This window comes from Dama dama, chromosome 8 (assembly GCF_033118175.1).
Source record: "Dama dama isolate Ldn47 chromosome 8, ASM3311817v1, whole genome shotgun sequence".
Classification (NCBI taxonomy): domain Eukaryota; kingdom Metazoa; phylum Chordata; class Mammalia; order Artiodactyla; family Cervidae; genus Dama; species Dama dama.
In genome coordinates, this window is record NC_083688.1 from 9951031 (window position 1) to 9965222 (window position 14192).

The 14192-nt window shown below is 39.9% G+C and overlaps 1 protein-coding gene across 4 annotated transcripts in view; it reads left to right on the top strand.

Moving 5' to 3' along the window:
• Window positions 1-14192, top strand: part of WDTC1 (WD and tetratricopeptide repeats 1) — a 60977-nt gene that overhangs the window by 13906 nt on the left and 32879 nt on the right. For all 4 annotated transcript variants that reach the window (XM_061148315.1, XM_061148312.1, XM_061148316.1 and 1 more), the window contains exon 3: window positions 1317-1400. In XM_061148315.1, coding sequence (XP_061004298.1) covers window positions 1317-1400 — 84 coding nt within the window. The remainder of the gene's footprint in view (window positions 1-1316; window positions 1401-14192) is intronic.

Sequence of the window (14192 nt, forward strand, 5' to 3'; positions counted from 1 at the left end):
TTTTATAGCTGAATAAACTGATGACTAGAGTCTCTGACTTGCCTGAAGTTGCACGAATAATTTAATTAGTGACAGACCCAGGACTAGAGCCAAGGTCTCTTGACTCTGATCTTCTTTTATCCAAGAACGTGGAATGCATGGAGATTCCTCTGTCCAAGCACTTGTACCTGGGCTCCTGAGATTGATGGAGTCTGGTGAGGGAGGGGAGCATGAGTGTGCACATCTCTGAGGGTGGGGGTGCAGCAGAAGTAAGTAAGTAGAGCTTCTTCGTGTTGCTCTGGCTGCTCAGCTGAACCTGGGAGAGTCCTAATCCCACTTTAGCGTAAGCTTGCTCTTCTTTTCGTCGAGGGTCTCCTGTACCAAAGCCTGCACCTCTTCTCTGCGGTTTGTACATGGAAGACACTCTAGTACTGTGAGATGAATAAATGACTGGGCAGTCACACTCATTTAGCTATGTAGCCCAGACTTTGTCAAGGAGGCCTTCAGTAAAGAAACACAGGGGTTTAATGGAGGAGATTCAACCAAGACAAGAGGTGCTTCTGAAATAAGAACCCCAGGCTGGGGTCAGGAGCTTATAATCTCACTGCCCTAATTAACTACCTGTATGACTTTAGTCATTTCACCTCCTTGTGCCGTGGTTTTCTACTGTTAAACGACAATAATGTCTGTCTGCCTGCAGGCTAATCTTGAGGATAAAATCTAAAAGAACCCGAGAAAGTTCTTTGTAAAGGTTAGGTGCCAAAAATCTTTAAAAAATTAAGTGGCACGCAGCATAGGGTGTGGTCACCATCTAGAAGGACTGAGTGTGTACCTCTACATGAGCTAGGTACTTGGTGCACATTAGTCTGTGTTTCATGTATTTTGCCCTGCATCCTTTTGCAGCTTTGTCCACTTGTCGGGATGCATTTTTGGTTTGATTTCATCAGACTGGGTGGCCCTCAGGGGCCATGACTAATTCCTAGAGGCACAGAGTCACAGAATTGGAGGACCATGCAAGTTATTTTTCTCCTTTGTATATATCCTGCAATATGTGTCCTAAAGATGTTGCCCACCTTCTTTAACCTAAATATGGAAACATTCCCTATTTGTTGTTTCAGGTTTCTTTTTTGGAGCCTAACAATTATGACGTAGTGCTTAATTACATACTCGCTTCTATTCTCTAATCCCTGCCGAAGTACAGTATAATTTCCTGCAGGCCAGTTTCTTGTTCTCTTTTTCTAGCTCTAGCCCAGCACAATGCTGTATGTGTAATAGGAACATAGTAAATCATGTTACATTTGAATCTGTGAACCTATGAGTTTGTTTCTGTCCCCCAGGAGCGGGGTGCCCTGAGTTTTGAGCGGCGCTACCATGTCACTGATCCCTTTATCAGACGGCTGGGCCTGGAAGCAGAGCTGCAGGTAAGAGATCCATTTTGCACCCTTGATGCAGATGACTGGTTCTCCACTCTCTGCCTGCTGAGAATCCTCTTGGCACTGTTCAAGGCATAAACAGTTTTTCTCTGTAGGTCATACCTGAAGGTTACCTCTCCTTTACAGCAGCTTTATTAGGCACAGAAATCTGAATCAAGATTAGTGATTCACATGGTCACACGGAAGTTGTTTTTTGTCATATTATTTCCTTGGTGCTTGGAAAAAGACTATTGAATTTCTTTCATACCGCTATTTTTACTGTTGGCTTGGACAGTTAAGATTCTTACCTTTGTATATGAATTTAGAGTTTACAAAGTGTTCTCTCTCTCTCTCTCTCTCACACACACACACACACACACACACACACACACACACACACATGCTTTCTCATTTTAGCTTCAAAGAAATGCTGTGGGAGGTAGATAGGAAATAGATATGTATATTTTTAAAAGCGATTTAGAAAATCTAAGCACCTTGTCCAGTGTTGTCCTGTCCAGTTCATGGAGAGTCAGATCCAGAATCCAGAAGTTGAGCTTTTTCGTTGTGTTAGACCCCAAAACAGCCCATGATGTTAGTTTCATTCCCTTTCCTTCCTCAAGATCATGTTCTGAATTCCAACTTTTAGCTGTCCTATCCAACTTAGTGACATCCTTGGTTCCTTCACATTAATGTTTGTAAGTGATTGTGTTGATCTTAGAAAAAGATTAGAAAGGAATTTATTGAAAACTAACAGTGTTATCTGGAGGTAGTGAAATTATAGATGATTGTTATTGCTTTCTTTTCATTATAAACTTTTATCCCTTATAAAATATGACCACATTAATAGTAATATGAAAAAAGAACTAGAAATTGCATCTTATTCCCACCTCCCTAATATAGTTACTATTAGCATTTTATATACTTTCATCTCTTGCGTATTTTCATATAATTATAATCAATTATTTGATTGATTTGATATTTGAAATTTTTTTTAATAAAAAATAGTAGTTTATCAAAAATAGGTAGTTCAGTAAATAACAATTATTATTCTTAAGTTTTTCAGTGTTTTCTACAATTTTTTTCTACAAAATTGGGCTTACACCATTTGCACAGTTTGTTAAACTCTTTTATACTTTTATTTCCCCATATCCCAGTGGACAGAAGACCCTGGTGGGCTACAGTCCATAAGGTTGAAGAGTCAGACATGACTGGAACGACTTAGCACACACACACATATCTCTAAAAAGTCTCTGAACTCATAAGTTTGTAAATATATTGTATTTATCCTTTGTTTGTTTCTTTCCGTATTTCCTTTAGAGGATAAAGTACATTTGTTTAGTGCAGTTGGGGATGGTGCATGGAAAGTTTTACCTCTTGAGGGGACATTTGGCAATGTCCAGAAACAATTTTGGCTGTGAAAACTAGAAGAGCACTGCTGGCATATAGTGAATAGAGTGTAGGGCTGCTGCTAAACATCCTACAATCAGAGTACAACAAAGAACGTGCAGCAAAGGATTATGCACTGCCCAGTGCCAATAATGCCAAGGCTGAGAAACCCCGCTCGGGTGGATGCTGAGTAGACAGTTCCCGCTAGCTGGCTGGGGTTCTCCTTTTAGCTGTGCCTCCACCCAACCCATATTGTCTCTACTATCTCTTCCTGGTTTGATAACTTTGTCCACAATAGACTTGGAAACTTTGGTGAACACAAAACAGGATTCTATGATTTCCAAAGATTTGGCACTCAAATACAAAAATGTGTTAAGGTGGATGAACTGTTTGAACTTAACACCTGGCTGAAGGCAGCCTTGTTGGGGACCTGTAGTTGCAGTGCACAGTATGAAGGCATGCACAGAGGTTTAGATGTTAAAGCAAACATCCCAGCTTTGCCACTTGTGAGGCTTAGAGAAGTCAGAGCAGATGGAAAGAAGACTGGGAGAAAAAATATGCTTATGAGAGAATCAGGGGGTTGGACCTGTAAAGTTGGGAAGCCTGTTGGATAGCTTTGTGGAGCTGTCAGGTAGGCAGTTGATGGTGCTAACTGGGGGAGAGCTCTGGACCATAGGGAGAAATTCAGAGATTTCAGCTATCCATTTAGGCTTAAAGAATAGAGTCCAATACCTAACTGTTAGAGATACTCCAGCTGTCAGAATCGATTACAACCTAAGGAGATTGAAAAGTTAACCACCGAAGAGAGTCAATGAAGTAGAACGGAAACAAAACCAGGAGGGTGTAAGGAGTGCGTTTCAAGAAAGGAGTGGTCAGTTTTCCTCAGTGCTTTGGAAAGTTTGAATAAGTAAGGGCAAAACAATGACTGTGGCCTTAACTAGAGCAGTTTTATTGGAGTGGTGACAATAGATACTAGACAGCAGTAAGTGGGACATGAAGGAGTGCAGTAGCAAGTAGTGGTAATGGTTTCGTCGCTTAAGTCTTGTCCAACTCTTGCGACCCCGTGGACTGTAGCTTGCCAGGCTCCTCTGTCCATGGGATTCTTCAGGCAAGAATTCTGGAGTGGGTTACCATTTCCTTCTCCAGAGAATCTTCCCAATCCAGGAATCAAACCTGGGTCTCCTGCATTACAGGCAGATTCTTTACCAACTGAGCTACAAGGGAAGCCCATAGCAAGTAGACAACTCTATATTTAAAAAAAAATTTTTTTGAGAGATTCTCTCATAGTCCCATGGTTAAGACTCATAAGTCCCATGGTGCTTTCACTGCAGTGGGCCTGGGTTCATCCTCTCGTTGAGGAGCTGAGATCCCACAACTGCACAAAATTTTAAAGAGGGTGATTAAATTTTATATATCTATTTATTTAATTATTACAAACTTTTCCCCTAGATGAAAGGAAAGATAGGATGTAAGCAGTGAAAAGTGTAAACAGTTGCAGGAAGGGGGACCCCTTCCAGGGCCAGAGAGTGGGCTCCTGTCTAACACTTAGAAACGAATTGTCCAAGGAGACACACATGCTGAAAAAGCAAGAGACTTTATTGGGAAAGGGCACCCAGGCAGAGAACAGCAGGGTAAAGGGACCCAAGAGAATTGCTCTGCCCCGTGGCTTACAGTCTCAGGTTTTATGGTGATATAATCCTATCACCACAGGTTCCTGGGTTGTCCCTGGCCAGTCATTCTGACCCAGGGTCCTTCCCACTGGCACACTCATCACTCAGCCAGGATGAATTCCATGAGAAGGGTTTTTAGAGGTTGAAGGGACATATGGACTGGCATCCCCTCTCTCCTTCTGACTTTTCCCAAACGCTTCCAGCTGGTGGTACCTTGTTGGTTCTGTTTTGTTCACCAGGACCTCCTATTGTAGGAAAACTCTTACTGTTGTGCCTGGCCATGGTGGGAGGTTTCCATAAGTGGCTCCCCTAACAAAATTGTAAAAGATAACGTTCTCTTGTCTCTACACCTCCTCTTCACTGTTTTATCTTCTGCTCACTGCCTGGACAGCTGACTTGCACAGATGTATCGAGTCTCTCTTCTGTTTGACTTTAACCAGTGGGGAGTCTTTCAGGAGTTTGGAGGAAGAAGATCTGTTTTTATTCCCCTTGTTTCCACCCTTCAAAGTCACTTTTGTTTTGTTTTTGTATTTGTTTTCCAGCTCCATTGAGCTGTGTAGACAATTCTTGAAGGACTTTGTTTACCAAAGGAAGCAGAGAAATGGGACAGTAGCTGGAGGGGCCTATGGGATCAAAGGAGGGATTTGTAAGAATGGGAAGAAATACTAGAGCTTGTTTGTATGTTGATAAGAGAGAAAGGGATTGAGGATGCTGGATTAGGACAGAATAACTGAAGGAGCAAAGTCCTAAGGAAGATTGGAGGGTTTAGGATTCACAGTTGAAGCAGAGGGCTCAGCCTTTGATAAGTGCAAAGACATTTCTATCCTTGTTGCAAGGTCCAGTGGGCCTGGGACCAAAAGAAGCATGAAAAGTGAGAGTGTCAGTCGCTCTGTCATGTCCGACTCTCGGCGACCCCATAGACAGTATGGGGTCCTCTGTCCATTGAATTCTCTGGGCAAGAATATTGGAGTGGGTCGCCATTTCCTTCTCCAGGGGATCTTCCCGACCCAGAGATCAAACCCAAATCTCCTGTGGCTCCTTGCCCATGGATTGTTGACCCGCTGAGTCACCAGGGAAGAATAGACTGGGATAAAAACCAGAACGTCATTGTAATAGTCTGTACAGTAGCAGTTCTCAAAGTGTGGTGTGCAGACCCCTGGGATCCCCATGACCTCTTCAATGGAGTCCATGAGGTCAAAACTACTTTCATAGTAATAATACTAAGACATTATTTGCAAAACTAAACTAATTCATTTAAAAGTTTGTGAACAAGTGGTAAAACTATTGTCACTTTAGTGTGACTCAAGGCAAGTAACATCAAATTCATTAAATTATTCACCCTATGCATTTGCAGTGACCCCCCCCCCCAAAACAAGCCAGTCTTACTTAAAATGCCCTTGATGTAAGTGCAATAAAACTTAACTAATTTTAAACTTCAACCCGTAAGTATAGATCTCTTCAGTATATGGGGTAGGAAGAATCCATAAAGTACTGCTGCTGCATACTGAATTATGATGGTTGTCTTGAGGAAAAGCACTTGTTCAGTTGTTTTGAGTTGTAAGCTCAACTGGACATTTTTTTTCATGGAACACCATCTGAAAGAATGGCTAGCAGACGAAAACTGTGGTTATTCAAATATGGGTATTTGGCAGACATTTTCTTTAAAATGAATGAAGTAAACTGTCACTTCAAGAAGAACAACTGACAGTGTTTGTTGCCAAGGATAAAATTTGAACTTTAAAGAGAAAAAAAAAAAGAATATAGGAAAACTTGTGTTTGCCACCAAGAGCTTGATAGCTTCTCAATACTTAAAAAAAAAATTATTTATTTGGCTCTAACAGGTCTTAGCTGCAGCATGCAGCATCTTTTAGTTGTGGCATATCAGATCTAGCTTCCTGACCAGAGATGAAACCTGGGGCCCCAGCATTGGGAGTGCAGAGTCTTAGCCACTGGACCACTGGGAAAGTCCCTTCTTAATACTTCTTAAAAGACTTTTTGATGAGATCTGTGGTAATATTAACAAATGTCAGCAATATTTTATTGTATAATAAATGTTAGCGCTTGAAGATCTTCAAATTCAATAAGTCGCTCTTTTCCAAACAGTCATACATGTACAAAAGTCATACGTGTGTAAAAGACGCAGGCATAATGTAAAATCAACCAGCGCATTTTAATGTAGCAGGTTACCAACAGCTCATTTATGTGGATTTAGATTCCACATCGTAACATTAAGAAACCATTATTTATCCAGTTTTTGTGTAGTATCAAAGAAGGATACCTACAATGATCTGAAAAGACCATTAAAATACTACTCCTGATTCCAACTACTTATCTTTATGAGGCTGGATTTTCTTCATATACTTCAACTGAAATAACATCTTGCACCAAAGTAAATACAAAAGTAGATATGAGCGCCTGGACATGAGAATCCATTAAGCTGGACATTAAAGACTTTTGCAAAAAGGTAAAGCACTGCCATTCCTCCCATTAAATTTTTTTGCCTTGGAAAATATAGTTACTTTTTATTTAAAATGTGTTAACTTATCATTTTATTATTATTAAGTGAAATTAATAATTTTATTTTCATTAAAGTTATAATTAATAATGTTACTTTTAAATGAAGTTAATATTTCAGTTTTAATTTCTAATATGGTAAACATTGATAACCTTTTAAAAAAAAATCCTCAGTACTTTTTAAAAGTGCAAAGAGGTCTTGAGACTAAAAAGTTTGTAAACCAGTGGTCTATAAAGACATGAAGCTGAGTGACTGGATAGTGTCACTGGGGAAAAAAAAAGAAGAGAGACGAAGGCCCAAGACCAAGAACAAGAACAAGGCATTTTCAGCATCTAGAGATTAAACTGTATCTTCTCTTTCTCTACCCACAGGAGACAGAATAGCATAGTGGTGGGAGAACATGATATCTTGGAAGTCAAGGAGGAAAAATATTCAGCTGTACTGATTTTTACAATCCTAATCTCAAAAGGCTATCTTATTTCCCTCTTTCCTAATTTGAGGTTGAAAAGGATAACCTTTTTTGATACCCTCAACCCCCCAACTATAGTAATAAAAATGCTATTATAAGTCATATGACCTTGGATAAGCCCTTTAACTTCTAGGACTCATTTCCTCATCTGTATAATAAGATACACATCCTATTTGTCTTCTAAGTTTAAGAGAAGGAATAGTTAATTTATGTAGGTAAAGTATTTAGCATGGTGCTTAGTATATTGTAAAATTCATGATATATAGTCCTCAAATAATAGCTGCTATTATTATTGTTATTTATAGAAAGTTCTTAAAGTTCCCTAAGATGCTGATTTGATGACATCTTACTTTTAAAAATGCTTTACTGTCATTTTCTTCCCTTGTTTTGTTTCCCACCCATTATCACATGTGTATGTTGGTCACTCACTTGTGTCCAACTCTTTGCAACCCCATGGATTATAGCCCACCAGGTTCCTCTGTCCATGGAATTCTCCAGGCAAGAATACTGGGGTGGGTTGCCATTTCTTTCTCCAGGGGCTCTTCCCAATCCAGGAATTGAACTCGGGTCTCCTGCACTGCAGGCAAATTCTTTACCATCTAAGCCACGACAGAATCCCTTATCACATATGGACCCCATTTCATTTAACCAGAGTTGATTTGGGGCATTAAGAGGTGATATTATAAGGGTTGGGGGGTGGAATAAAAGCGGTAAAATCAACAGTAAAAGCTCCTGCCTTTTGTGGTTATTGATTGTAATGTTTTCCTCTTACTGTCTGGGGGAATTTTTTCTCCTGGATTTCCTAACTTACTACTTTGTATACTTTTTGAAAAAGGCAAAAGGAAATTCCAAGAGAGCTTTTAGGATATAATGCTGAACATTTAGTAGAGGTTCACTGAAAGCCTATTGGTTTGATTGGCTTTTAAAATTTTCTGTTTTAGAGCTAGCTTAAAAGTTTAAAAAGATCATCTCCTTTCCAGTGTTTTTCTCAGCCACCAAATGCACTCTCTGGGAACCAACTAACATACTCAATTTCAGTATCCTTCCAGAGAAATTTTATTCATTTTTATGTAGATTCTTACCTTTTCTCATAAATGTTAGCCTAACATATTTACTACTTTGTATCTTACTTTTGAATTTAAAAATATACTTTCTTGATTTTACCATATCAGTACATAAAGACGTCTCTAATATCTAATTATTTCATGGCTTCAGAGTATTGTGTTGTATGAGTGTAGTATAAATTATTTAAATTGTCCCTGTTGTTGGATATATAGATTACTTACAATCTTTTGTATGGACAGTGTTATTCCTTGCAACATCATTTGACATATGTGGGTGTTAATCTTTAGAATATATACCTACAAATGAAATTAGCAGGTCAGAGAGTGTATCCACCTGTAATTTTGACAAATATTAACAAAATTGCCTTTCATGGAATTTGCACAATTTATCAATTTATACTCAAAGCATCAATTTACATTCTTATCACACTTCTTCACTCTTAAACATAGTATTCAACAAACAGTTGTTCTCTCAATTCCAACCTCTTCTCCCCGACATGTCCATCATTATTCTGAGAAATTTCACATACAAGTGAAATACAGTGGGCCAGAGAGATCTCAACTTGGCTTCCTAAGAGAAATGTAGTCTAGGCTGATACCTGAAATATGGATGGAAGGAGCTAACTAGATTTGGGGGAGATAGGAAGAGACTGAGCGACTTCACTTTCACTTTCATGCATTGGAGAAGGAAATGGCAACCTACTCCAGTTGTTCTTGCCTGGAGAATCCCAGGGACGGGGGAGCCTGGTGGGCTGCCATCTATGGGGTCTCACAGAGTTGGACATAACTGAAGTGATTTAGCAGCAGCAGCAGGAAGAGAAAATTTCTGGACTGGGAGACAGCATTTGAGTGATACAAAAGAGAGTAGAGAGTAGAGGTTCAAGAGAACAGATAGTCATAGATACAAATGGAAAAAGGATATAGATGAGGTTGGTGAGATGAGTGTGAATGGGATGTTCCATAATGAAGAGTGATGTAAGCTGTATTGAAGATTGTTGATTTTATCCTCGGAGCAGTGGAGAGCTAATAGAGTGGTCCGTACCATGTAAGCAACATGATGAGAGTTAAGGTTGTTTTTGTTTTTTAATTAAAATTGCCTTCAAAATGAAGATTGCTGACATTTAAACTGTGGACAGCTAAACCACTTAAGAGACCGTGGTTGTGATTCAGGAAGAAGTAATTGGTTACCTGAACCTAGATAATGGTAGTTTGGATGGAGAGAAGTCAGTGAATTTGAAAGATGTAAGAGGTGGAATTAACAGAATTCTTGGTGATTGAATGTGAAAAGTTAGGAAAAGAGAGGAGCCAGGATGAAGTTAAGTTTCTTTTTAGCAGAGTAAATGATAGTATCATTCACAGAGTTGAAGAGCACTGGAGAAGAAATAATTTTGAAGGAAAAGATGATGAGCTTGGTTATGGCTGTTCTGGAGCTTAGGCCACGTGTCGTCTAGTGCTTTCTAGACTGTTGCTGTTCAGCCGCTGAGCTTTGTCCGTAGACTGCAGCACTCCAGCCTTCCCTGTCCTTTACTATCTCCTAGAGCTTGCTCAAACTCATGTTCGTTGAGTCAATTATGCCATCAAACCATCTCATCCTCTTTTGCCCCCTTCTCCGCCTGCCCTCAGTCTTTCCCAGCATCAGGGTCTTTTCCACTGAGTCAGCTCTTTGCATCAGGTGGCCAGAGTATTGGTGCTTCCGCTTCAGCATCAGTCCTTCCAATGACTATTCAGGACTGATTTCCTTTAGGATTGACTGGTTTGATCTCCTTGCAGTCCAGGGGACTCTCAAAAGTCATCTCCAACACCACAATTTGAAAGCATCAATTCTTCAGCGCTCAGCCTTCTTTATGTTCCAGCTCTCACATCTGTACATGACTACTGGAAAAACCATCGCTTTGACTGTACAGACCTTTTCCAGCAAAGTGATGCCTCTGCTTCTTAATATGCTGTCTAGGTTTGTCATAGCTTTTCTTTCAAGGAGCAAACGTCTTTTAATTTCATGGCTGCAGTCACCATCCTCAATGATTTTGGAGTCCAAGAAAATAAAATCTGCCACTGTTGCCAATTTCCCCGCATTTGTTTGCTGTGAAGTGATGAGACTGGATCATTAGTTTTTTGAATGTTGAGTTTTAAGTCAGCTTTTTTCACTCTGCTCTTTTGCCTTCATCAAGAGGTTCTTTAGTTCCTCATCGCTTTCTGCCATTAGGGTGATATCATCTGCATATCTGAGGTTATTGATATTTCCCCTGGCAATCTTGATTCCCGTTTGAGCTTCATCCAGCCCAGCATTTCACATGATGTACTCTGCATATAAGTTAAATGAGCAGAGTGACGATATACAGCCTTGATGTACTCCTTTCCTAATTTTGAATCAGTCCATTGTTCGATGTCTGATTCTAACTGTTGCTTCTAGATAGGCAGTTGGAATACTTGAGTCTGAGCTTAGGAATGAGTTACACAGTGGAGATGTTGATTTGGGAGCAGTGAGCAACATATACATTGGAACAATAAAAGTAAGTTATGATTGCCATTGAGTGTATAGAGTAGGAAGAAAGCCTAGGATAGAGCCATAAGAAGACCAGGATAAGAGCCAGGGGGACAAAGAAGAACATGCAAAGGGTATCAAGAAAGAGCACCTTAAAAAAGAAAAGAAAGAGTAACTAGAGGAGTGGGAAGGAAAACAGAGGGTTATGCCATGGAACCCAGAAGAGGAAAGTTTCATTGAGGAGGAAGTGTAGTCAGCATCATCAAATACAGCCAGGGACCAGTAAGATAAGGATTGAGAAGTGTCCCTTTGATTTAGGGCAGGGAAGCCTCATGGTCCCCTTGTCTAGGGCTACTTTTGTGGTATCAGTAAAAGTGGGTTGAGAAATTATTGGAAAATGAGGAAGTAAAGATGTCCAGTATAGAATGCTCTTTCAGTATGGTTATGAAGGAAGAAAAATGGAAGGCCACAGCTAGATGTGAATTTGGCATCAAGGGGGACTTTTTAGATTAGAGAACCTTAAGCACACTTAATCTCAGCAGGAAAGAATCAGTAGAGAAAGGGAAAGTTGAAGATACAGAAAAGTTAAAAGATCATCTAGGGTTGGGATTTTGTCAGATGAAGGTTGGAAGAGAATGATTGTGGTAATGAATCATAGATTTTTAGGGGAGTGGGAAGGAAGTCAAGATATAAGTAGCTTGTAAGGGAAGAATGGAGTGATTGGACTTGGAGGACTTGTTAAGGATAAGAATCATTGAGGAATGATATATATTCTCTTTTTTTTCACTTACTAATATGTCTTGAAAATCACCCGGGTCAGTTTAGAGAGTTCTTTTTTTTGTTTGTTTTTTGGCTCTGCCTTGCAATTTGTGGGACCTTGCTTCCCTGACCAGGGATCAAACCCAGGCCCATGACAGTGAAAGTGCTGAATCCTAGCCACTAGACCTCTGGGGAACCCCTCATGGAGCTCTTTTTCACAGCTGCATGGTAGTCTATTAATAGTATGTAGATAAAGCAAGGCTAAGTCAGTGAATTTCCCATGTATGCGCTCTTACAGTTGTTTCTAATAGTTTGTAATTACAATGCCATAATGAATAAACTTGTGTATAGGGATTTTAGTATTGCTGGAGATACATCCCACCTAGAAGTGGGAGTGCTGACCAAAGGGTAAATGTATATGTGGTTTTGTTAGCTATTGCCAAATTTTTCTCCATGGGAGTTACACCATTTTGCCTTCCTAGTATGAGTGCATGACAGCACCTGTTTCTCCACAACTTACCAACAGATTGGGGGGTTGAGCTTTAGAATATTTTACCATTCTAGCTGATGGAACATGGTATCTCAATAGAGTTTCAGATTACATTTCTCTTATGAGTGGGTTTCCATGGTGGATCAGATGGTAAAGAATCTGCCAGCAATACAGGAGACCCAGGTTGGATCTGTGGGTCAGGAAGATCCCCTGGAGAAGGGAATAACAACCCACTCCAATATTCTTTCCTGGAGAATTCCATGGACAGAGGAGCCTGGAGAGCTACAGTCCATGGGGTCTTAGAGAGTCAGACACGACTAAGTGACTAACACACATGAGTGAGATGGAATATCTTTTTTTTAATGTATGTAAGGGTTGTTTAATATAATTTTGCCAAGTTTGGTGTAACGAAGGAGAGTAAGAATTTATATACGTAACTGCATATTTTTGCAACCCTAAGCATAGACTGGATAAGCAGAGACTAATGCAATTAGTCATCTCTGGGGGATAGAAGGCATAGAATGGAGGGGTAGAGAAAAGGGAATAATGCTTCTGGACCTTTTTGTAAAATTTTTACTTTTATAACCACATTGAGGTTTTACACATTCAAAAAGTAAAATAAAGTTGGCAGAGATGGGGAAAGGGATGTCAACTAACTCAGGTTATTTTTGACATAATACTTAGACTATATATATAATATTCTTTGTATATATTTTGAAGACAAAGAAATCTTGATTGAACTCTAGTTAGTAAATTTGTCATTTGTAGTGCTATTTCTGCAGCAGTTCTGTTAACTATTTTGTGTATGTTGCAGAACTGAGCAAATGAGTAAATATGTCAGTGTTGTTGGGGTAAATTTATCAATGTATAATACATATAATATTTATAATATTGATATAATATTATCAGTGTTGTTCCTGTCTTGCTGTAGGAAAAGAGAAATTCAAATATGGATTAGGCAAAAGAAGAACTCTGAGGTATTAAATTGGAATTATTAGTATCAGTATGAATTCATGGGTGTTTTGCTTTTTTTTTTTTCGGCCACACAGCTTGTGGAATCTTAGTTCCCCAACCAGGGATTGACCGTGGGTCCCAGCAGTGAAAGCACCAGATCCTAACCGCTGGACTGCCAGGGAATTCCTGAATTCATTGTTTAAAAGTACATCTATTTTAACATACATTTATATATTATTTCTAGCTCTGTCTTCTGAGAGGGTCCAAGAAGCAATGGTACCTCAATAGCCATATGAGTTACTGGTTTCTAAAAAGAACTAGGGGTTCTTGGAGGAGTGACTGATTCAAGACTGGGACAGCCATGAGCCTACAACATCTTGTGGCAGAGGATTAACAGAAAGTGAAGAAATAAAAATGATAGGGGCTTATCATAAGGACACAGAAGCCAACTTGAAAGGCATACTACTGGCCAAACCCGTTGCAGTTTGAGCATCAGGATGAATAATGACATTAATGAATTAAAACCCACTGAATAAAAAATACCTGAGTTTGTGCTGGTAAGAGAGAGAGAGAAGAAGGGGAGGAGAGAAAGGGGGAAAAAACCCACTTGATTCTAGTAGATTGTGGTGGTGGTTTAATCTCTAAGTCGTTTCTGACTCCTGCAACCCCATGGACTGTAATCTGCCAGGTTCCTCTGTCCATTGGATTCTCCAGGCAAGCATACTGGAGTGGGTGGCCATTTATTTCTCCATGGGATCCTCCCAATCCAAGAATCGAACCCAGGTCTCCTCCACTGTAGGCAGGTTCTTTACCAGCTGAGCTACAAGGGAAGCCCAAAATGAAAGTCACTGAGTCTTGTCCAACTCTTTACAACCCCATGGACTATACAGTCCGTGGAACTCTCCAGGTCAGGATACTGGAGTCGGTAGCCTTTCCCTTCTCCAGGGGATCTTCCCAACCCAAGGATCGAAGCCAAGTCTCCTGCATTGTAGGAGGATTCTTTACAAGCTGA